Below are 23,717 nucleotides of genomic sequence, written 5' to 3' on the forward strand. Positions count from 1 at the left end.
TTAAGAAGCTCTATGCTTCCTCTTCTTTGATATATGATTTCTTAAAGTGCTAGTATATTTATCCTACACTTCCTCAAAATTATAGGCAAAATACTATTTCTCTTCTCACAGCATAACTCACACACATTCTATGAAAATTTTGTGACCTTCTTAGATGCCATATTCATCTTTGTATCATACCTCCTCAAATAGCTCTTCACCTTCAATTGTTGCATAATCGTTGCAATTAACTAGGGGAAGTTGTGCAAGCTTCTTAATAAAAAGTTTTTCCTTAGGATTTTGAGTCTTCTATTTCTACTTCTTCCCTCTTAAAGCAAAGTTCTCCTTGTGGTGAGCTTCCTCTCCTTGGTGGGACCTTGAACTTGCCATTACAACTTATTCACCTACTTCCCTTGCCCTTGCACAATTTCCTTCTTCATTACTTTTTCAACTTAGCTTGTTCTTTCTCCATCTACATGCCAAAGGACTCCGATACGTGCATAGCATTGCCCTTCTCCTTCTGCTTTGGAGCATTTCCTTTAGTGGTTTCTTCTTCCTTCTTTGAGCAAGCTTTTGCAAAGTGTCCACATGGTCTACAAATGTAGCAAGAGTCTCGTAAGATTCCAAACCTATAGCACAACTTCATTGTCATAAATCTTAAGATATTCAGGAGTTTCCTTGTGTCAATTCCATATTATACAAACCTTATGCTTTCATTTTAGAGCTCCAAAGAGTAATTTCATAGTCAAGGAATACAAGACTTTCCCAAATGAACCAACAATGGTGGCAACTCCTTTGTTTAGCCAAATGAGTAAGCTAGTGAGAGTGATCCAAGGAGGCAACTCATAGTGGAGTATTTTCTTGGGTGAGAAAGAAGCACTCTAGGGCATAACTAGGAGCAAGTTTCTCTTTATAGTCGAGATTGTGCACACCCAAGCACCCACTTTGTCTTTGCGGTTGAGCGAAGAAAGCTTGCAAGAAAGGCCATGAAAAGGCCTCTATCAATAGAGATGTATTGCTATATAAATGTTTTACCTTAGCATGTTGTGGCGAACTAATCATTGAAATCCTCTCTAGAGTGAGGATGTCCCATGAAGTTGAAGAAAATTGCAATTGATGTATAGCCTATGAATCTTAGTTTGATATGAGCCAACGATAAGGCCATTGAGACCTTGATGGACTTCTTACTTGAGGCAATTGCCTTAGTGCATCTTTGATTGTGAAGGCAGTCTTGCTTCCTTTTGACTAACTTCTCAATATCAATTATATCCAGATTGTTGCTTTGAGCCACAACATAGTCTAGGTCTATTAAGCTCCCATTTGTCACTCCTAGTGTCTTCCCATTTTAATTCTTGCCACTTGAATAAGCAAACAAGTCTCTTATTAACCCCAACACCTTGTACACATGGAGCAAGATGAGTGCCATGTGTTTAGTCTTAATTGGCGGTAAAGACACTACTACACCTAGAAATTGCCACTCCATACAAGACTCTTCACTCGCCTTTACCATTGCCTATTCTTGTGTAACGCTCTACACACTCGAGGGAAAAGGTTACAAGGCGCTAAAAGGAATAAATTAGTAGCAAAATCTTCTTTATCAATTTGAAGTTGCGCCAAGAAGAAATGTGTGTGTACGTCCTGCAAGAGATGCTACACTCCACCCTTAAACGTTTGGAGTGATTGGCTATCGAGCAAGTCGAGTCTTGCGATCCACGTGGCCCAAAGGTGGTTTACAAAACCAGCAAAACAGCCCGAAACCGAGGGGCGTGAGGCTGGGGTGTTCGAAAGAGAATGCGGGTTGAGTGCCTGGAGAGTTCCGGAAGCGTCTCGATCGCTCTGGGCGCTGGGGGAAACAGAGTGGGGAGGCTATATAAGTATGCAGGATGAAGCAGCGAATGTATCAAAGATTTGGGAGCGTAGCGGTGAGGTCAAGAAAGCACAGCCTAAATCTTGCTTTACTCTGTGATTTAGTGAGATTAGCAGCAGCAGCAGCAGGCCGCTAGCTCATAGATATGGCACTGAGCCCATTTTTCGGCAGAAGGAGTGGAAGCGGCGCCATTTACGATCCTTTCGCATGGGATCCTTTCCCGAGCTCCGGCTTCTTCGGCGACTGGCCCTTCCAATTACTGGAAAACGAGCCATCCCGGCAGCTGGCGCGCGAGGCTTCCGCGGTTGCCAATACGCAGGTGGACTGGAAGGAGACGCCTGAGGCTCACATCTTCCACGCCGACCTCCCAGGTAAAAGAAATCATTCTGTGTGTGTGTGTGTGTGTGTGTGTGATCCGTGGGTGAGGCCTGGCTGCGGCGGATGTACTGACTGATGGGCTCCCTTCCTCTGTCGCACCAGGGCTCAAGAAAGAGGAGATCAAAGTCCAGGTGGAGGACGGCCGCGTGCTCTGCATCAGCGGCGAGCGCAGCAAAGAAGAGAAGCAGGAGAACGACAAGTGGCACCGCCTGGAGCGCGCACATGGCAGATTCTTGAGGCGCTTCCGCCTGCCCGACAACGCCAAGGCCGAGGAGATGAGCGCGCGCGTGGAGAACGGGGTTCTGACCATCACCGTGCCCAAGAGTCAGCACCCCAAGCCTGCCATCACTGACGTGCCCATCTGCGGCTGAGATGGTGGATAAGTATTGCTCTTGCTTTTAAGAGTCTCGGTCGCTTAGTAATATGCAGTTTTTTTGCGCGGGCATGTTCTTGTGCGGGGACATGGTCTTTATCGCGTAGCCTAGTCATCGTTGTGTTCTTTTGCGTGAACCATCGTAGCGTGGCCGATATAATTCGGTTGTAAATAAAACCAACCCGAAGGCTTTTGTCATGGTGTGGTACCATATCTATGCTGCCTTACCTCTTCCAAGATCACTTGTTCTTGTTCCTCTCTGTAAGCATGCTGAATGCGTCTCCTCGATTTTCCTAAGTGTAAGTTGCCCTTAATTATGGTAAGAGAGTTTTAACTTAACCACGGTGCACTTTCTCTCTCTTGTGGTAGATGAGGTAAGACGATCATCAACGTGCGCAGTTTCTTGACAAATGGATGAGTAACGTAGTATATGTGCTCTTCACAAAAAACATTTTTTGTAGCAGGTACTAAAACCTCTTAATCAAATTAATCAAATTTTTGCACGGATTTTTGAATCAAATTGCATATATTTGCTATGTTTATAACTAAAATTTTTTGAAAGTTAAAAGGTTTTAATCTTTCTTGATTAAGGTTGTTTAAAAATTTTACGATTTACTTTACATTAAACCTTGGTTTTTTGTGAATGATTGATATGATCCTTTTGTTTGTTGTTTCGTGGAAAAAAATCACTTTCCATCTAGAAGTTAGTCTTGAAAATAAGTGGAAAATTCTTATTTCAATTCTAAAGGTTTTTTTAGAAAATTTGCATTAAACCTCGAATTTTCGTGAACACTGATACGAGTCTTCCGTTTGAATTTTCGTGAACATTGATACGAGTCTTCTGTTTGTTCCATTTGAAGGTTTTTTAAAAGAAACTTTACATTAAACCTTGGTTTTTTGTGAACATTGATATGAGCCTTTTGTTTGCTCTTTCACGGAAGAAAATCACTTCCCATATAGAAGTTCCAACTTGAAACTAAATACATTTTCACAAACAAACAACTAGCCCACATACTTCCAATGAGTGAAGTACATTTCCACAAACAGACAACTAGCCCACATACTTCTAGTAATGTAAAAGGTGGACTTTTCAATCTAGGCATCATCAATGAACAGTATGTATCCATATGTCTTTACTTCTAAGTTATAGTAAAAATTGATTGTTTAATTATTTTTTAAAATTTTATAGCGGTGCTCTAGACAAATGGAACATCGTTACGCCCTACACAATAGACAATCATCCTCGAGTTCTTTTTAATTAGTTAACAGTCCTCTAAATTTCTCTAGACAAATGGAACATCGTTACACCCTACACAATAGACAATCATCCTCGAATTCTTTTTAATTAGTTAACAGTCCTCTAAATTTCTTTAATCCAATTGAAGTTATGTATCCTATGCTCCAAAAATTCTATGCTCTTACCCTCTTTCTCTTAAGTTTACTTAAAGCTATAGATAAGTTACTTCAAGCTATAGATATTACGTTGTCGAGTAGATTGATAGTATTTTTGTGAGTTTGAAATTTAGGACAATTGTCTTTGGAGGATCGTTTCAAAACGATGTTTTAAACATTATGATCTAAATATTTTAATTCGAAGTTATAGGTAATATGCAAGACATTATCTAGAAATGTTATCTTAAAAAGATCTTATTATATGTTATCTTGAAAAAATGTATTACTTATTGGGAGATAATCATATATAAACACATTTACGAAATATAAAATTCTTGTGAACACCTTATAGCTATTTGGAGATAAGTCTATGGAATACAAAATTGTGGAACTATTAGCTTTTTAAAACCTTGGCCTTTTTCAATTGATGTTATAGTGCTTATTATTATATATAAAAAGCCTTGGCCTTTTTCAATTGATGTTATAGTGCTTATTATTATATCAACATTATTTGGTAGTGCTTATAATTCTTTGGACAATATTCTATTTAAAGATAGCCCTTATCCTTTTGTACAATACAAATTATGGAATAAAAAATTGTGGAACTATGGTGTAGAGGGTCTTATACAACAATGTTATCTAGACCCATAGAGGATCTTATAGAACAATGTTATCTAGATCCTTATCATTTGAAGTATACTTTCTAGACTTTAGAAAAGTGCACTTCAAAATCATTCAACAATGCTCTAGACATTATCTTATAAAGATTGTTGATGTTATCCTTAGGATATTGGCCTTGTAGATTTTTCCAATTCAAGATTATTGAATGGTGCCTTGAACAAGGTCCTCTAGAGACAACTGCACTTCATTAACTTTATGGTAATTTGTTGAGACATTGTCTTGTACACAATCCTTTGGGGACCTTGAGACTTTAAAAAATTCTAATTTCTTCCTTTTAATTCTAATTTCTTCAATCTTAAGACTTTCAAAATTTCTAATTAAGACTTTTAAAAAATCTTTCAAAAATTCTAATTTCTTCAATCTTGAGACTTTCAAAAGTTATAATTAAGACATTTAAAAATTCTTTCAAAAATTCTAATTTCTTCAATCTTGAGACTTTCAAAAGTTCTAATTAAGACTCTTAAAAATTCTTTCAAAAATTCTAAATTTTTCAAAAATTCCAAAAGTTCTAATTAAGACTCTTAAAAATTCTTTCAAAAATTCTAAATTTTTCAAAAATTCCAAAAATTCTAATTCTTTCAAAAATTCTAATTTCTTCAATTATGACTTTCGAAATTTCTTCAATCTTAAGTCTTTCAAAAATTCCAATTTATTCAATCTTATGACTTTCAAAAATTCTTGTTTATAATCTTAAAGGAGTTGGAAAGATGTTATAGTATGATATTCAATGACCTAATATATGTGTAAACATGCTACTCCAAGGATCTTGGCTTTCTAAAAATTTCCAATTGAATGTGTAAACATTCTACTCCAACAATCTTGGTCTTCTAAAAATTTCCAATTGAGAATTGTAAAATGGTGAGACATTATTCTACACAATCCTTTGGGGACCTTAGACTTTCAAATTTTCTAAAATTTTCAATCTTAAACGAGTTGTAAAGACATTAGATATTATGATAGTAAAGAATTTAATATATGTATAAACATGATGATACTCCCAAGGATCTTGGCCATTTAAAAATTTCCAATTGAGAATACGGTAGATATTATGATAGTCAAGGACCTAATATATGTGTAAACATAACGATACTCCCAAGGATCTTGGCCATCTAAAGATTTTGAATTGAAAATGATGAAATGGTGTCCTATTTTGGGCCTTCTAAAATTTTTTGATTGAAAATTATAGAATGGTGATCTAAACATTATAAAACAGTGCACATTATCCTTAAAGAACCTTGCCTTTTAGTGATCATCCTTTGGAGAGCTTTGCCTTAGGACTCTAGACTTTATGCATTAGACATCATCCTCTAAACAATCTTGCCTTTTTGAGTGACGCCATCCTCCAGAAATCTTGGCCATATCCTTTGGAGAGTGCCAAGCATAATCCTCCAGAGGGCCTTGCAAGTGATATCCTCCTTTAGAGATTTTATCGTTGGTGCTCTAAATAGCATTTGCCAAGTGACATCCTTTGGAGATTTTAGCATTGGTGCTCTAAATAGGATTCTTCAAAGAGCCTTGCCTTTCAAAAAGAAAAGTGACCATCCTCCAGACAGCCACGCACTTTTTAAGTTTCAAGTGCATAGTCTTTTTTCTCTTTGAAAGAGCTTAACCATGTGGAGTGTTTCTTTTGAAGGTGAAATATTTTTCGTGCTCAATTACTTGGAATATGAGCATAAACGTGCATTTGTAGTCCTTGAAAGGTTGGAGAAGACCGGAGGTTCTCTAAATAGATAAAATAAATGCAAGTTTTCTTGGGGAAGGCATGGTAGTTTTCTAGATGGACAAAAAAAAGTGCGAAAGTGGGTCGTTGCTAAAAAGGATTTAGATTTTAAAAACATAGATAGATAAATAGGTGCAAAAGTGGGCCTTTGCTAAAATGGTGCAAAAGTGGATTTAGATTTTAAAAACCTAGATAGATAAAAAAGTGGGTCATTGTTAGAAAGCACTTGGATTTATAAAAAATAGATGGATAAAAAAGTGCAAAAGTGGGCCTTTGCTATAATGGATTTAGATTTAAAAAAGTGTGAAAATGGGTCTTTTTTAATGAAAAAAAAAGTGTGAAATGGGTTTTCTTTGCTAATTCTATTAATGAAATGAATCTTTGCTAAAGTGGAATTTGTTTGGTAACTCGTCTTCATGGTGAAGACCCAAGTGTTTATTCCAATTTACCTTGTTTAGTAACTCTTGGGTGCATGGTGGAAACCAAAGGTGCTTATTTCAATTTGTAGTTATAATATACTACACTATTGAGTTTAGGATTAAACAAAACCACCTTATTTTAATGGTAATTTGTGTTCATGGTGGAAACGAAGGTGTTTCAAATGTAAGCGCGTGCTATTTTTTTGTTTTGTAAGCATAGTATTTGGCCATTGTGGGAGGAAAAGGTTTGGGCAAGTGTCTATTTTTCATTTTTTTTAAAACATGATGGTGAATACTTTCTAGCCAACAACCATATGTCCAATATGCAAATGTAGTAATGTAACAATCACACATTATTGGTAGATATGCTCAATGTCCCACCCTCATAAGGTGCCACCAATAATCCATGGTACTCAAAGTTGTAAGGTCCCCATTATGAGGAGAAAAGCCATATGTGAGCCCGAACATTGGTTGAGTCTTGACTTGTATGTTAGAAGAGGTTTATGTGATCGGATGGCAAAAAGGTGACCATTGTGGGTCTAATCTTTAGGTTAGACAGAGTAGTTAAGCTGGTAGCAACTCGAGGTACATTGCATCGAGTTGCGGGGTAAGAGCGCTATAAGGGGCCCTAGGCAATGGTAAATGGAATATTTACTAGAATATTCCTTGGTCAACTAGTGGAGGTGCACATGAAAAGTTAACAGATACATGGGCACGTGGAAGGTCAACAGACACGTGGATACATGGAAGGTCAACAGACACAAGTGCACATGGAAGGTCATCCATAATGACTCCCTTCACAAGTTATAAAAGCTAAACCCCTTCATAGCCATCAATTATCCATCTTTCACCTAGTCAGAGTTGCTCTTCGCTTAGCTTATGTCTAGATCGCCATTTAAGCTTCACAGTGGAAGCGTATGGGTGGACAAAGCCATCTTTGTATTAGTTATTTGGAGATAAAGAAATTTTGTTATTCTCCTTTTATTTTTTGTGTACTCTCTATTTTTTTCTTAGATTCTGTTCGCTACGTCGTATAATTTTTTCCATAGTATCAGAGTCCAGGGGGCTCTACGGATCGAACAGTGCACAAGAGGCAAATGCTTCAACAATAAAGAGGAATGATGTCTTTCGAAAGTGGTTCTAGTGCATCAAGAAGTGGTGCAAGAGGTGGTGTTGTTGTACCATCTATTCAAACACTGAGGATTCGCCCACCAACCTTCAACGAAGGCAAGTTAGATGGTACAAACTACACCTTGTGGAAGTTCAAAATTACAACTATCCTTGATTCTTATGAGCTTTTGGAGACTGTGCTGGGGACTGACGTAGAACCACAGCCTATCTACGACCCATCAAATTCTAGTGTGATGATTCTTTCGAATGCAAATATTTTACGAGCTTGGAAACGAAGTAATGCAGATGCATTGCGTGTCTTAGTTACAAGCTGTTCTGACTTTGATTCAGCATACAACCAAAGCATCAGAGGCTTGGAATGTACTGAGGAGTGAGTATGAAGCACGAAACCAAACAAGGATTCAAAACTTGGAGATCAACTAGCAGCAGAGAAGTTTGTTGAAGGAGAGAGGGTCGAAGCATTCATCACTCAGATTAAGAATCTACGTGACCAGATTGCTGACGCTGTGATACAAAGATGGCTTTGTCCACCCATGCGCTTCCACTGCTTAGATCGCCATCTAAGCTTCTTCTGTCTAGATCGCCATCTAAGCTTCACAGTGGAAGCGCATGGGTGGACAAAGCCATCTTTGTATTAGTTGTTTGGAGATAAAGAAATTTTGTTATTCTCCTCTTATTTGTTGTGTACTCTCTATTTCTTTCTTAGATTCTGTTCGCTACGTCGTGTAAATTTTTACATGGTATTAGAGCCTAGGAGGGTCTAGGGATCGAAGAGTGCGTAAGAGGCAAAGGCTTCAACAACAAAGAGAAATGATGTCTTTCAGAAGTGGTTTTGGTGCATCAGGAAGTGGTGCAAGAGGTGGTGTTGTTGTACCATCTATTCAAACACTGAGGATTCATCCACCAACCTTCAACGAAGGCAAGTTAGATGGTACAAACTACACCTTGTGGAAGTTCAAAATTACAACTATCCTTGATTCTTATGAGCTTTTGGAGATTGTGCTGGGGACTGACGTAGAACCACAGCCTACCTACGACCCATCAAATTCTAGTGTGATGATTCTTTCGAATGCAAATATTTTACGAGCTTGGAAACGAAGTAATGCAGATGCATTGCGTGTCTTAGTTACAAGCTGTTCTGACAGTGTTCTAACTTTGATTCAGCATACAACCAAAGCATCAGAGGCTTGGAATGTACTGAGGAGTGAGTATGAAGCACGAAACCAAACAAGGATTCAAAACTTGGAGATCAACTAGCAGCAGAGAAGTTTGTTGAAGGAGAGAGTGTCGAAGCATTCATCACTCAGATTAAGAATCTATGCGACCAGATTGCTGACGCTGTGATACAAAGATGGCTTTGTCCACCCATGCTAAGCTTCTTCTGTCTAGATCGCCATCTAAGCTTCACAGTGGAAGCACATGGGTGGACAAAGCCATCTTTGTATTAGTTGTTTGGAGATAAAGAAATTTTGTTATTCTCCTCTTATTTGTTGTGTACTCTCTATTTCTTTCTTAGATTCTGTTCGCTACGTCGTGTAAATTTTTACATGGTATTAGAGCCTAGGAGGGTCTAGGGATCGAAGAGTGCGTAAGAGGCAAAGGCTTCAACAACAAAGAGGAATGATGTCTTTCAGAAGTGGTTTTGGTGCATCAGGAAGTGGTGCAAGAGGTGGTATTGTTGTACCATCTATTCAAACACTGAGGATTCGTCCACCAACCTTCAACAAAGGCAAGTTAGATGGTACAAACTACACCTTGTGGAAGTTCAAAATTACAACTATCCTTGATTCTTATGAGCTTTTGGAGATTGTGCTGGGGACTGACGTAGAACCACAGCCTACCTACGACCCATCAAATTCTAGTGTGATGATTCTTTCGAATGCAAATATTTTACGAGCTTGGAAACGAAGTAATGCAGATGCATTGCGTGTCTTAGTTACAAGCTGTTCTGACAGTGTTCTGACTTTGATTCAGCATACAACCAAAGCATCAGAGGCTTGGAATGTACTGAGGAGTGAGTATGAAGCACGAAACCAAACAAGGATTCAAAACTTGGAGATCAACTAGCAGCAGAGAAGTTTATTGAAGGAGAGAGGGTCGAAGCATTCATCACTCAGATTAAGAATCTACGCGACCAGATTGCTGACGTTGTGATATAAAAGACTAGCGAAGAGCTAGCTTGGAGGTGTCTTCGGATTTTTTCACAAAATTTTGATGGATTAGTAATTGCACTTAATACTTAGGTGAGACCTCAAGCTTTGACTTTTGAGGAGTTTTGTGCATTATTGATGGAGGAGGAATTGAGGCTGAAAGCCAGAGAAGGAAGCAACAATGGAGATGTTGCATTCTCTGCCAATGCAAAAGGCAAAGGTGGTTCCTCCACAAAAAATGATGGGGACAAAAAGAAGGAGGTGGTAAGAAGAAGTTTCAAGGAGAGTGATTGCACTGTAAGAAGAACAAACATGCAATCGTAGATTGTCATGTCAAGAAAGCAGATGAAAAGAATGGTATTCTTAAAAGTAAAAGGAAAGAGACAGCCAATACAGCTGAAGCAGAGTTGGAGTTATTCATGGAGACCATTGAGGAAGTGTGCTCCTCAGTGCAAGAAGAATCTACCACTGACTCATGGGTATTGGATAGTAGGGCCTCCCGTCACATGACCAACAAGAAAGGTCTATATAGTTCTATGCAGCCTCTACAAGAATCCATCATTGTGATGGTTGGAAATTATGCAAAATGCCATGCTGCGGGTACATGTATTATTTTTTTTATTGCTACAAATGGCAAAGTCAAAAAGCTTTCAGATGTGTTGTATGTTCTTGAAATTAAGAGAAATCTATTATCAGTTTGCTGCCATAACTGATCTTGGTCATGAAGTGAGATTCAAGAAGACAAGTGCAAAAATTCTTGACAGTGCTAGCAAAACTATTGGCAAAGGAGAAAGAAAGAACAACATGTATGAGCTAAGTGCTCTTACAGCCACCGTTGGAGTGGGCACAAGTAAGCTTTGGCATGAAAGGCTTGGACAAATTGGATTTACAGTGTTGAAGGAGATGCAAAAGCAAGGTATGGTTGCTCACCTATCTACAATGATTGAATTGAAAGAACCATGTGAAGCTTGTATGATGGGCAAGCAATAGAGAAAGGCATTTCCACAGGAAAGGAAGAATAGAGCACAGGCTCCTCTAGAGTTGGTACATGCTGGCTTGTGCGGTAAGATGCCTACACAAGCCTTGGGAGGATCTTCTTATTTTATGTTGATTGTCGATGACTACAATAGGAAGATGTGGGTGTACTTCCTTCGTGATAAGCCTTAAGCTTTTGGTAAGTTTAAAGAATGGCTAAAACTTGTTGAGAATGAATCAGGAAAAAGTGTGAAGAAATTTAGAACAGATGGTGGTGGTGAGTTCAACTCAAAGGAGTTTGAAGACTTTTTCAAGAGCAAAGGGATCAAGCGTTAATTGACGATGCCTCACACACCTCAGTAGAACGGTGTTGTGGAACGTAGGAATCGCACCATTGTGGAGATGGCAAGATGCATGCTAAAGGGCAAGGGGATTGCCTAACCATTTTTGGGCTGAAGCAGTTAATACTACAGTCTACATTCTAAATCGGAGCTACACAAAGGCTCTCAAGGAAAAAACACCTCATGAGGCTTACACTAGTAAGAAACCATTTGTCTCACATTTTAGAAATTTGAATGTGAATGTTATGCACATGTTCCAGATGAGAAGAGAAACAAGTTTAAACCAAAAAGAAAAAAATATATCTTGGGTTATATGATGAGCAGAAGGCTTACAAATTGTATGACCAAGAGGCAAAGAAGATCATCACGAGTCGTGATGTGGTGTTCAAGGAGAAGCTGCATACAATGGAGGAGGAGAAGGCAAGTTCTTCCACTTTATAATCAAATGAAGAAGTAGGCCACTATGAACTTGTCCCAAGAGCTGTCCCTATCCTTAAGGAGGAGGAAGCATCATCTTCAGATGATGAGCAAAAAGTTCATCAACCTGACATCACCCCACCGGAAAACCCATTGCCATGTTGGGTGAAGCAGCTCTATGACCACAATAATCCTATGCTTGCATCTGTTGAGGAGAAGGCAGATGGACCAAGGAGGTCTCAGAGAATAGAGAAGCAAAGGAGGGCTTTTGCTCACATAGTCAATATGGCCTTGATGGTTGAGATTGTGAGAGAAGTAAAGAAGCCAACTAACTTGGAAGAAGCACTTGTAGATCCAGCATTGAAGGCAGCTATACAAGCCGAGTATGACAGCATAATAAAGAATGACACTTGGAAGCTAGTGGATTGTCCAACAAAGCGGAAGGTTATTGGCACCAAGTGGATCTGGAAGGTAAAGTACAAGGCTGATGGTACCTTAGAAAAGTACAAAGCTCGATTGGTTGCCCAGGGATTTTCACAGGTTGAAGGGTTTGATTTTCAAGAGTCATTTGCCCCAACTATCACAATGACCACTATTCGCACAGTACTTGCAGTGGCCGCCCACAAGCATAGTTTACCAAATGGATGTTAAATCAGCGTTCTTAAATGGTGACCTCAAGGAGGTGTACGTGGCTCAGCCACCAGGGTTTAAGGCCCCCCATTCTGAGAACAAAGTGTGTAAGATGAAGAAGGCATTGTATGGGCTAAAACAAGCCCCCAGAGCATGGTACCAACGGATTAAACTTCAAAAGATGTGCCTCAGATGCTAACTTGTATATTTACAAGGATGGTAAAAATTCTGTAGTGATTGTCCTATATATGGACGACCTTATTACAGGTGACTATGAAGATATGATCAACCAAACTCGAAAGGCTTTGAGTTTTGAGTTTGAAATGATAGACTTAGGCTTGTTGCACTATTATTTGGGTATTGAAGTCTGGCAAGAGCCAGGAAGGATCCTCATCTCTTAGAAAAAGTATGCATGGGAGATCTTGAAGGTGTTTGGCATGACCGAGTGCAAGGAGATAGCTACACCTATGGAGGTGAATGCAAAGTTATCCATTGAGGATACATCAACACTAGTAGACATTGGGAGGTATAGAAGGTTGGTCGGCAGTTTGATCTACTTGTGTAACACCAAACCATATATTAGTTTTGTTGTTGGTGTTTTGAGCAGGTTCTCAAACAAACCTCATGAGAGTCATTGGAAAGCTGGGATGTAGGTGCTCAGATACTTGAAGGAAACTCTTGACTATGGTATCACATATAGTTCCGGAACTTCTCTTATGGGGAATTGTGACTCAGATTGGGCAGGAGACAGTGATTCCAGGAAGTCTGTTTCTAGTTATTGTTTCTCTTTAGGTTCATGAATTTTCTCTTGGATTAGTAAGAAGCAGCCAACAGTGGCATTGTCTTCTACCGAAGCAGAGTACAAGGCAGCTTGTTTTGCTGCATGTGAAGCATTATGGTTAAGAAGGATCCTATGGCATATGGGAGTGTAGGATGAAGAACCAACTGTGCTGAGATGTGACAATCAGAGTTGCATCGACATTGCCAAAAATCTAGTGTTTCATGCGCACACCAAACATATAGAGACCCAGTATCACTATGTGCATGATTTGATCGAGGATGGGATAGTGGAACTGGTCTACTGTCCAGCAGAGGAGAATGGAGTGGATATCTTCACAAAAGCACTTACGAAGGATTTGCTTCAAGTTCATCTTCAGAGACTTGGCATTGGGCCGAGGATATAGTTCACCTGTGGGTGGACATTGAGGGGGGGTGTTAAATATTCTCAATGCCCCACCCTCATATGGTGCCACCAATGATCCATGATGCTCAAAGTTGTAAGGCCCCCATTATGAGGAGAAGGTATATGTGAGCCCGGACATTAGTTGAGTCCTGACTTGTATGTCAGATGAGGTCTATGTGACCAGATGGCAAAAAGGTGACCGTTGTGGGTCTAATCTTTGGGTTAGACAGAGTAGTTAAGCTGGTAGCAACTCGAGGTATATTGCATCGAGTTATGGGATAAGAGAGTTATCAGGGGCCCTAGCCAATGGTAAAGGGAATATTCCCTAGAATATTCCTTAACCAACTAGTGGAGGTGCACATGGAAGGTCAACAGATACATGGGCATATGGAAGGTCAACAGACACATGGGCACATGGAAGGTCAACAAACCTAGGTGCATATGGAAGGTCATCCATCATGACCCCCTTCACAAGCTATAAAAGGTAAACCCCTTCACAGCCATCAATTATCCATCTTTCACCCAATCAGAGTTGCTCTTCACCTATCTTCTGTCTAGATCGCCATCTAAGCTTCACAGTGGAAGCGCATGGGTGGATAGAGCTATCTTTGTATCAGTTGTTTAGAGTTAAAGAAATTTTGTTATTCTCCTCTTATCTGTTGTGTACTCTCTATCTTTTTCTCAGATTATGTTCGCTGCACTGTGCAATTTTTTACATTACTTGCTACTTGTTTTTAGGATGTATTTCACATTTAACACACAATCAATTACCAATCAATCAACATCAAAATTGATAATAGCAAATTTGAAATTGACATTTTAATCAACATTAATAAATTGGATGAATTGGAATTAAAATTAATTGATCAATGCAATTAACATGATTAATATGAAACCACGATTACAAAAAATAACAAGAGAATGGGAAGTTTTAACTCTTAAGCCATGTTATTGAAGTACATTGTTGAATCATACATCTACCTCAAGCATTGGAGCATGAATCTACTTGGGAGTGTCAATATATTAATATTAATGTTGATTATGTCAATCTATATTGGCTTTGTAGGTGGTTGATGGTCCACTACGTTGGCTCTCTAGGTTGTTGATGGCCCTCTATGTTGAAGCATGAATCTACCTTTGAGTATTAAAGCATAGTATTAAAACATGGATCTATCTAAGTGCCAATAAATCAATATTAATCTATATTGCCACTCAAGTAAATTCATGTTTGAACTCAGTAGGTGGTGCCCATATATTAATATTATATTAATGTTCATTATTGTGAGTTTATATTGGCACTCTAGGTAAATTCACCAATTGAAATTACAAATAATTAACATGATTAATAAGAAAGGGACATTCAACCTAATAAAACTATCAATAGAAAATGGGGAGTTGAACCCTTAACTATGTTGTTGAAGCATGAATCTAGCTAGAATGCTGAAGTGCTTAAATAGGTGTGTTAGTTAATATGATTACCTTTAGTATTTCTCAAGCTTTTGTGTGTGTGTGTGTGTGCATGTATCACACACACACACACACATTTTGTTGTAGCTCTACGTATCTGCTCATCGTTAAAATTGGCTTTGTGCACAATACATATATCATGAACAAGACACATTGCCACCATCTATGATACATTTTTTAGAAATATAGCATATCGATTCAACAATATGTGCATTTAAGCTTTAAAGATCCCAAAGACACTTTTGATTGGTATATAATTATGATTACTTGTTTTTGTGAAATTGCAGTAATGACATTATAGATAGTTTGTGATTGCTACCCTTGAAAGGAGGTAGTCATGCGGAAGCATGCTTTATATGAGTAAGCAAAAATCACAAATAAGACTATTGATCCAAAGCTCCATTTTCATACTTTAAAAAAAAATCTAAACATTGAAAAACATTCCAGAGGTGGATGCTTGAGGGTGCTTGAGCTTGCATCATGAATCTTGGAGCTACCAGTGTGCTTCAGGGAGAAGACAACTCATTCGGGCATCGAGGTAAGCTCACTATACCTCGGTAGGATCGAAGGTGCGTTGGCTAGGTGAGAGAGAGCCATAGGTGCTCTCTTGAAATGCTTGAAGGGATAAGCGGTCCGTGGGTCTTGGTGCTTGAGCAATGAACTTGGAGATATATAAGTGGGGTTATACTCCAAGGTTTTGATGGCACGTCATTGCTTATCGTTAGTTATGATTTGGTAGCCCTCTAGCTTCCATTGAAGACTGAGAGCATACCATTTCGTCAAGAAAGAGGAATCGATGTCAGTGAGTTGTTTTAACTTGATTTCTTGGTATGTGGCAAGGACAGTGGTCTTGTCATAGGATGTAATGAGGTGTTGCTTTTGTGCATGTTCTCTAGAGATCTTAGTGGGGCAATTAGCTCCTTAGTTGCTTCACGAGCCTTAATAAATACAAATTTTGATTCTTTCCAAGAACAAGGGAGTGTACACACTTCCGTCGTTTTAGGCTTGTCTAAAAGACCTAAATCCAGCCTGTCGTAACTTTTAGCAAGTGTCATAAAGGTAGCATCCAAGCATCTAAGACAAGCAACCAAGTCATCCCCTGTATTCTTTGCTAAGTCTGCGGGCCAATATTAGAATTGATCTGTCCTCATAAGAGGATCTAAGGCCAATCGCTGGTTGGGGTTTGACCGAACTAGATAGTTCAGCATGTGATTGTTGCAACTTGGGTTGCTCCTGAGTTGTGGCTTGGCCTCTTGTGCAACGGGCTTGGTTGGAGCTGTAGGTGTCACGTTACTAGATGCTTCTGAGGCCTTAAGGGCACAAGTGAAATTAGGTTGAGGTAGCTTGTGAGTAGCGGACTGCAGTTTTTGTCGATAGCTCGGTTTAAGCTCTACTAGCCTAGGCTTTTGAGGTTCAATGGGTTTCTCAACGTGAGTCTCTTGTGGCATGTGTGTCTAATTCATCTTGGTGCTTTGGGTTGTCAAGCTTGAGGGTGACGTTCGAGTGGTGCCCTTGGTCATCTTGGATTTATGTACCCATATCCATATATGGACATTATGCAAATTTATTCAAAACTTCACGCATCAACTACTATACATGTAGATATAAGTTTTGTGATGGATTATTTCTCACATGTGGAAATGTGTCACTTTTAAGCTTTGGAATGGATTATCAATTGTATGTGTATTATACATAAAGGCTAGGTGTCATTTTTTACATGAGGTAATGTGTATCTTTTAAGTGTTATGATGGGTTATCAATCATCTATGTAATATGTAATCCAAACATATATGGTCTTACTTTGTGTGGTAAAATCAATATCATATGACAAGATCCAATTTGATATTTCAATTATCAACCAACCACTAAAACATTTTGTAACTTTTATCATGAGCAAGGTGGGAGCAAAATGGACTCACAAGATGATAACCCTATGGAGAAATTACAATATGGTCTCACAAGATAGTAACCCTATGGAGAAATTCCAATATTTTATATTAGAGATGAGTTAAGGTCCAATGTATAGTGATGACCTAACATATGTCAATATGGCTTCTCAAACTCCAGATATTCCAAGAAAAAGTGTAGGTGGAGAAATTCAAATGAATGCATTTCTAAGGCACCCTCCTTTGATTATCCCTCGTACTACTCAATTTACACTATGTCAACATCCAAGATAGTTAAGTATAGTTACAATTATAACTATACATAATAATGAAATTATACCATCAATATTGCATAGTCCTCAACTTGCTCCTTCATAAATGCAACATATATGTATGATACAACCTAAGACACGTGTCATGGGGCTAATGTGATTGAGACCCAAGTGTCAATAGTGCCACAAGGGATTAAAATGCAAGTGTTAGTAGTGCTGCAGACCAAAAATGCCAACAAGCAATACCCACAACAAACTCCATCTAAGTTTGATGCACCAAAGCCTCCTAAATCAAAGAGGGCACGAAAAAAAAATCAAGAATCTCCACCCCATGCATAAAGTCAAAGAACAAAAAAAAAACTTTTCTCAATGGAAAGATGTATTCATTCACGTTCAAGGATCAATGAGTATAGAGTCCTTCAAACCACCAAAGTAAGAGAGCCACCAAAGAAAATACTTTGATTCACATTCACATTCACATTCAAGCATCGACGAGTGTAAAGTTCTTCAAACCACGAAAGCAAGAAGTGGGCATTGAGTCTAAGGTGGCCACATAGCTAGTATCATTGTTTCCAAAGTTCAATAAGGATCGAGAGGCATGCAAGAAACATTGGGGATGTGTCTACAAGCCCTATCAAAGGTATACAACCCACAATTATATCATTCAATGATACACAATCTCACTTGCCAATGGTATGATCTTGTGGACCAATATGTAGAATCATGCCAAATGTTGTTAGTGATTGCATTTGTCGGTCATGAGTAGTATGTCTTTATACATAATATCACTTGCCAATGGTATGATCTTGTGGAAAAAAATATATATGGAATCGTGCCAATATCATTAATGCTACACATTTATCAATCATGAGTAGTATGTCTTCATATGAAGACAATCCTACAACTATCTGCGATGATCTAAACACAAGTGTTGTAGAAAACATTGCCTCAATGAATCCTCTAGAAGTTGGGCATGATCAAGAAAGCACCCATTTAAGAGTAGTCTCTTGACAATATAGCTACCACGATTTTGCTAATATTAGCAAACCAAAAAAAAAGTCAAGAAAAAAATTCCATTTAAGAAACATAGACGTGTTATCAATGGATGCGCTTTCCTCCTCTATATCTTATCTAATAGATATAATCAAGAGTTTAAAAAAAGATTAATGAATAATATACCTTTAGAATATTTAGATCTTATTTCTTTTACATTCTTAACTCCAATTATGTGGCATTGGCCAACTATGGAACAAATGAAACAATTTGCAAATGCATTTTAAGGCCTTCTAGATATATTCTTTGTGGTCTATGCAATAGATGATGCCCCTATATTGATAATTACCCATGATAAAACCATAAAATATTATTTTAATAAAAATAATTTCCACTCCATGATTCTTCAAATCATTGTGGCTAGTAATCGTTTTAGGGCTATGACATTGATTTGATAGGTTTCTTTGAGACAATTTATAATCATTTACATGAATAATTTACAATCATTGACTCATTACTAATGTACAATAATACAATCATAAATGATGATAATTCCAACCTACATAAGGCATTCTATAGCTTGAACAATTTACTACACCATTCAAAGTTGAAAACATTAAGATGCAAGATAAATTTAAAGTGACCTCATCGAAGAATACTTAATGGTACTTGATCAATCTACATTGCAAGTGTTATAAAGTCACTCCAAATGATGCATTACAAGAGCTAATTTTTCAATCTATAAAAAATTATCTTTTTATAGTGTCTTCCATAATATTTAGTTATAGGTTGAATAGTTGGCTACATCATATAGAGTCGATAACACCAAGAGACGTGAAATTGTAAGTACTAATATGAATAATTTTTAAACATAAATGGTACTTAAATCAATTTCCATACATGATAGTATATCCATCAAGTACGATCAATTTATACTTCAAGAAACGAGTCACTGTAACTTCAATAATATGAGTAAGTTTCAATCATATATGATACTTCAACCTAGATATAATCCCTTTCATATAGGTAATTGTTCATGATTTATAATTTCTATTTCACTTATTTAATTGGATCATGGTATCTTTCTAGCTCTAGCCATATTCTCATCAAGAAAATACCACTATTGTTGCAACATGACACTAATGCCTTCCCCATATGCATTTGTAATGACTTGTAGTGGCTTTTATTACATGCTAGGTTACATATACTATATGCAAAGACAACATGCCTCTATAATTTTTATTCAGTGCATCTCTAATTTATGCATGCAAGGAGTGTCCAAGATCTAGCATATGTGCATCTCTATTTTATACTAGATTGGACACATCTCCAAGCTATATATGCAAAAATGGGGATTTATCTTTTATTACATAAAAGCACCATACATTAGAGTTGGAAGCTAAAATAAATTCCAAGACTATGTGGACTATTGATTGAGTGAACAATAGGAAAGAAAATTGGAAATGGAAAGGTTGTGAATGAGAGAGAGAGAGAGAGAGAGAGAGAGAGAGAGAGAGAGAGAGAGAGAGAGAGAGAGAGAGAGAGAGAGAGAGAGAGAGAGAGAGAGAGAGAGAGAGAGAGAGCATCTTCCATCAAGAGAGAGAGCGCAACTTCCATCAATCGAGAATGGTCATTAGGAAAAAAAGAACTCACAAATGGGCCTTTTAGCCCCCCCTCTCTCCTCCTTGAAGCAAGGAAAAGAGGAGAGAATAATAATCCTCTTCTCTCTCCACTTTTGCAATCTCGTTTTGCCTTTTTTATATTATCTACAAAGATATACTCAGATTCCTTCTCTCTTCTCATTTAAGAAGTCTTTTTCAACCGAATTTTATATTAAAAAAGGAGTTAGTTACGAGAGTGTGGTGCTTCGTTTTCAATGCAAAAGGATTAGTAGATACGAGGTTATTGATTTTTTAATTGAGAACAAGGAAAATGAAATTTTGGAAGTTCCTTGTAAGATATTTTGGGGGTTTTCTATATTCTAACTTTTGGTTTAAAAACAAACTAACTGGTCAAACTTCGTGTTTTTTGGAGGTAAAATAGAAATGTCTAAAATATGAAAAGTCTTGGACATCCCTACTCTCTGAGCTATTTTCCCCCCATATCTATACTCTCTCATGGCTCTATTGTGACCTCTTCTTTGTGTTTATGAAAGCTTCATTAACAGAGTGAATTACTTACACCCTCCTTTCCCTTGGCACATTTGTGTATCTCTCTGTGCATCTCCACTCTATCTCTTGGGACAACCAAGTAGGCTCCTTGTTCCTATTAATAGTAAAATGAATACAAGAAAGAAGGAGCTGCATATTGAGGTAGTGATTGAATATGCCCCATTATTCAAAAGAACCCAGTGTATAGTGTCAACCCTCAGGTTTTGTAGAGTTATAGGCAAATGGGATTGAAACATGTGGACTTATGAGTTGATGGCCTGAAATCTACCCAATTGACCCCTTAAACAATAGGCCTCCAACTTTCTCAAGAATCTGCTGAAGTATGTATACGAGGGTGAAAATGGGTTGCTCGGTTACACTAGGTGACTCAATGATCAGGCATTCAAAGAATTTACAACTTACCAAGCAACCATTAAAAAAATGTAATGATGTGATCGTTGCACATCAACTTCATATACAATAGCTCATAGGACAAGTGGTACAGTTGAATGACACTATAGTTCAACAAAACAATCAAATTATTTCAATACATAACACTATCCATGACATTGGTATCTCATATGAGGAGGCAAAGGCACAATTGGACGACCTGAGAAAAATCAACAACAAGCTAACACATGAGTGCAAATGAAAGAAGAAGCCAATCAATGAGTTAATTGTGAATAGTGGCCACTGGAAGCGACGTATCAAAGCATGTAAGGTAGCTCAAAATGAGAACCTAGGTAAAAGTGAGGTTGGATCATGTATTAGTAGACTGCTAAATGCAAGTACATTGGAAAACACTTTGAGCAATCCTAAGTTTAAGACTGTGAAGGAAAAGGTGATTGAGTGCACCTTAAAAGATGTGTCAAATGAGTTCTCAACTGTGGATGCACAATCAGTTTATGATAGGGCCGGTATTAGCACAACGACTTACTCAAAGATATTCAAAGGTGTGAAGGTTGGGTTTGGTTGTGTGTTGAATAGAAATAGAATTTTGTCTCTTCCTCAACCTTCAAAGTTAGTAGAGGCTCGAAGACATCTTAATATAAATGTTTTGGAGCTCATAGGAGATCCCATGCATGTTCAATGCGCGGAAACATTAAAGGTTGGGACCAAAAATTCATATGAGGTGAAGCTCACCGAACTCAATAATTACTATTTAGATTTGTACAATGTGTAGTTGGCAATGGTAATGTACTACAATATGTTTGTTGAGGAATGTAATGGTAAATTGCAGTTTGTTATAAAATTGGATAAAAGTGAGGTCATCAAAGGAGTAAAACTTGAAAGAGTTAGTATAACTTTGATAAATAGAGCTTTACAATTTGATAAAAACAACCTAGGGAACTTTAGTGCTCAATCCGAGCGCTGTGTGTGGTGGCTCTCTGCATGGCTCGCTACATTTGAAGTTCCTAAGGAAACATTTGAGGCGCTGCAGCTGTTCTTTACACACACAAGCATTCCAAGCATCATTGATCATCAGGAACATGGTGAGATGCTCTCGGTTGAATGGTATGGTCAATACTTGGTTGAATGGCGTCTTGCAGGAGACTTGAAAACTTAAAAATGCATGTGTGGAATCTCCAATGGTACAAATACAAAGAATCATGCCTATATTGCTTGACAAAGAGGGTGAAAGGAAAGGACGGTGAATAAGAACTAGCAAAGGGTGACAAGTGCTGCACCGACGTGCAATAGAGAAGATCCCACTTGGAAGCCCATCTTCAACATTCCATTGGATTGTATTCACATTTTTTCATTACATACTTTTGTTAGAATCATGGAGAAACTTGGATATGAATGCATTTGCTTTGTTTATAGGATGCAACTGGAAAAAGAAGCCATTGCAATGTGTAGGAATGTGAAGCGAGTGCTATTAGAAATTGGGCTATATAAGCATCAAGTGACGATTGAAAAAGATGAGAAGAGATCAAGAAAATTTGGTAACTTGCCAAAAAAGCCTTGCTTTGGAGGAGCAAAGGCTAGGAAGTTTCTCTCAGTACCCATCAATGAGGAAGGGCATGTCATGGTTTGTAGGCCACAGGACTACGATGGGTGGAAAAAGTTACATTCTGTAGTTCTTGATCAAAGTAGTGGAGAAAAAACAAGGTTGGCCAAAGCTAAGGTTTGGATAAGTCTTAACAAATTGGCTTTATTACTTCCCAAGATGGTGTTAACTATGAAGATAAGTAAGAATTTATCGATGTTGCGCATAACTTCTATGAAAACATGGTGGAAGCGTGGGGCAAAAGCTCTATTACACATTACATGGTGCGTACTAAATTAATATTTTAAAATTGTATGGATTGTATAAACTATTGAGCATAGTTTTACTCATGTGTGATATGTGTCTTTGTAGCATATCCTTGAGGCACATGGGCCATACTTTGCAGAAAAGGGAAGCATCGAAGTTTGGTCCACACAAGGGATGGAAAATTCACATTGGATAGCGCATGGTGCATACCAAAGAAAAACTGATCATGGTGGAGGGTGAATAGTAGCAATCCAATCATCTAATTGCTATCTTGGTGGTATAGGATTATAGCAACAGATGAAGCTAAACTCTTGCAAAAGACAGCAAATGAAAGTGTTGATGAATCGGTTGCAGACATGATGGAATCACATTGTGTCACTAAAAGAGTGCATTATGAAGCCTCAAATGCCAAAGAAAACTATGCTAAGTAGCTAGAAACAAGGCTTCGATAAGGCAACAAATGGGTTCGAAGAGAGCTAAGATAGTAATATGAACAATGTGTTTAGTGTGAATGCAATTCATAGTTTAAGAGAGAAAGAGAGAGTGTGCATCTATGTGAATGAGTCTTACAGTTTAGGGTTATATAAAAGAGCATTTCACTTTCTATCTTATTCATTGAGTTCTCACATCTCTTGTGCAGGAAATATGACTAGGCCTAAGACAGTTGCAAATAATCTTCCCCTCAGAGGCCCATATTGTATTCAGTTCCTTGGAGCATTTACTAGCTTAGATGCACCCCCTTCTTAACCTAACCTAGCTTCCTCAAGCCCTCCTTACAAGGGTCCTTCTCAGCATCCCCACATGAAACGCAAGTGGAAGCCATATGCAGTGGCCCTGAGAGAAATCAGGAGGTATTAATGTTCTTTTAATCTCATCATTCCGAAGGTGAGCTTCTCAATACTTGTTTGCGAGATTGTGCAAGACCTCTACTGCACAGAAAGTAGGAGGTGGTTTTTGGCACAAGGTCATAATAGACCCGATTGCTTCACAAAAGAATGTCTTCATGCTCTATATTGTACTGCAGAGGTCTTCTTAGTCAATTTAATGACTGATGCT

The 23,717-nt window shown here is 38.1% G+C and overlaps 1 protein-coding gene across 1 annotated transcript; it reads left to right on the top strand.

The window, feature by feature from the left end:
• Positions 1-1,820: 1,820 nt before the first annotated feature.
• Positions 1,821-2,936, top strand: LOC148037442 (16.9 kDa class I heat shock protein 3-like). The gene is made up of 2 exons (XM_087676381.1): positions 1,821-2,217; positions 2,327-2,936. Exons 1-2 carry the CDS (start codon positions 1,992-1,994, stop codon positions 2,593-2,595), a joined length of 495 nt encoding a protein of 164 aa, XP_087532507.1. The 5' UTR covers positions 1,821-1,991; the 3' UTR covers positions 2,596-2,936.
• The last annotated feature ends 20,781 nt before the right edge of the window (positions 2,937-23,717 follow it).

The sequence above is a fragment of the Lygodium microphyllum genome, chromosome 4, assembly GCF_053477565.2.
Source record: "Lygodium microphyllum isolate KBCC chromosome 4, Lygodium_microphyllum_v1.1.10, whole genome shotgun sequence".
NCBI classification, from domain to species: domain Eukaryota; kingdom Viridiplantae; phylum Streptophyta; class Polypodiopsida; order Schizaeales; family Lygodiaceae; genus Lygodium; species Lygodium microphyllum.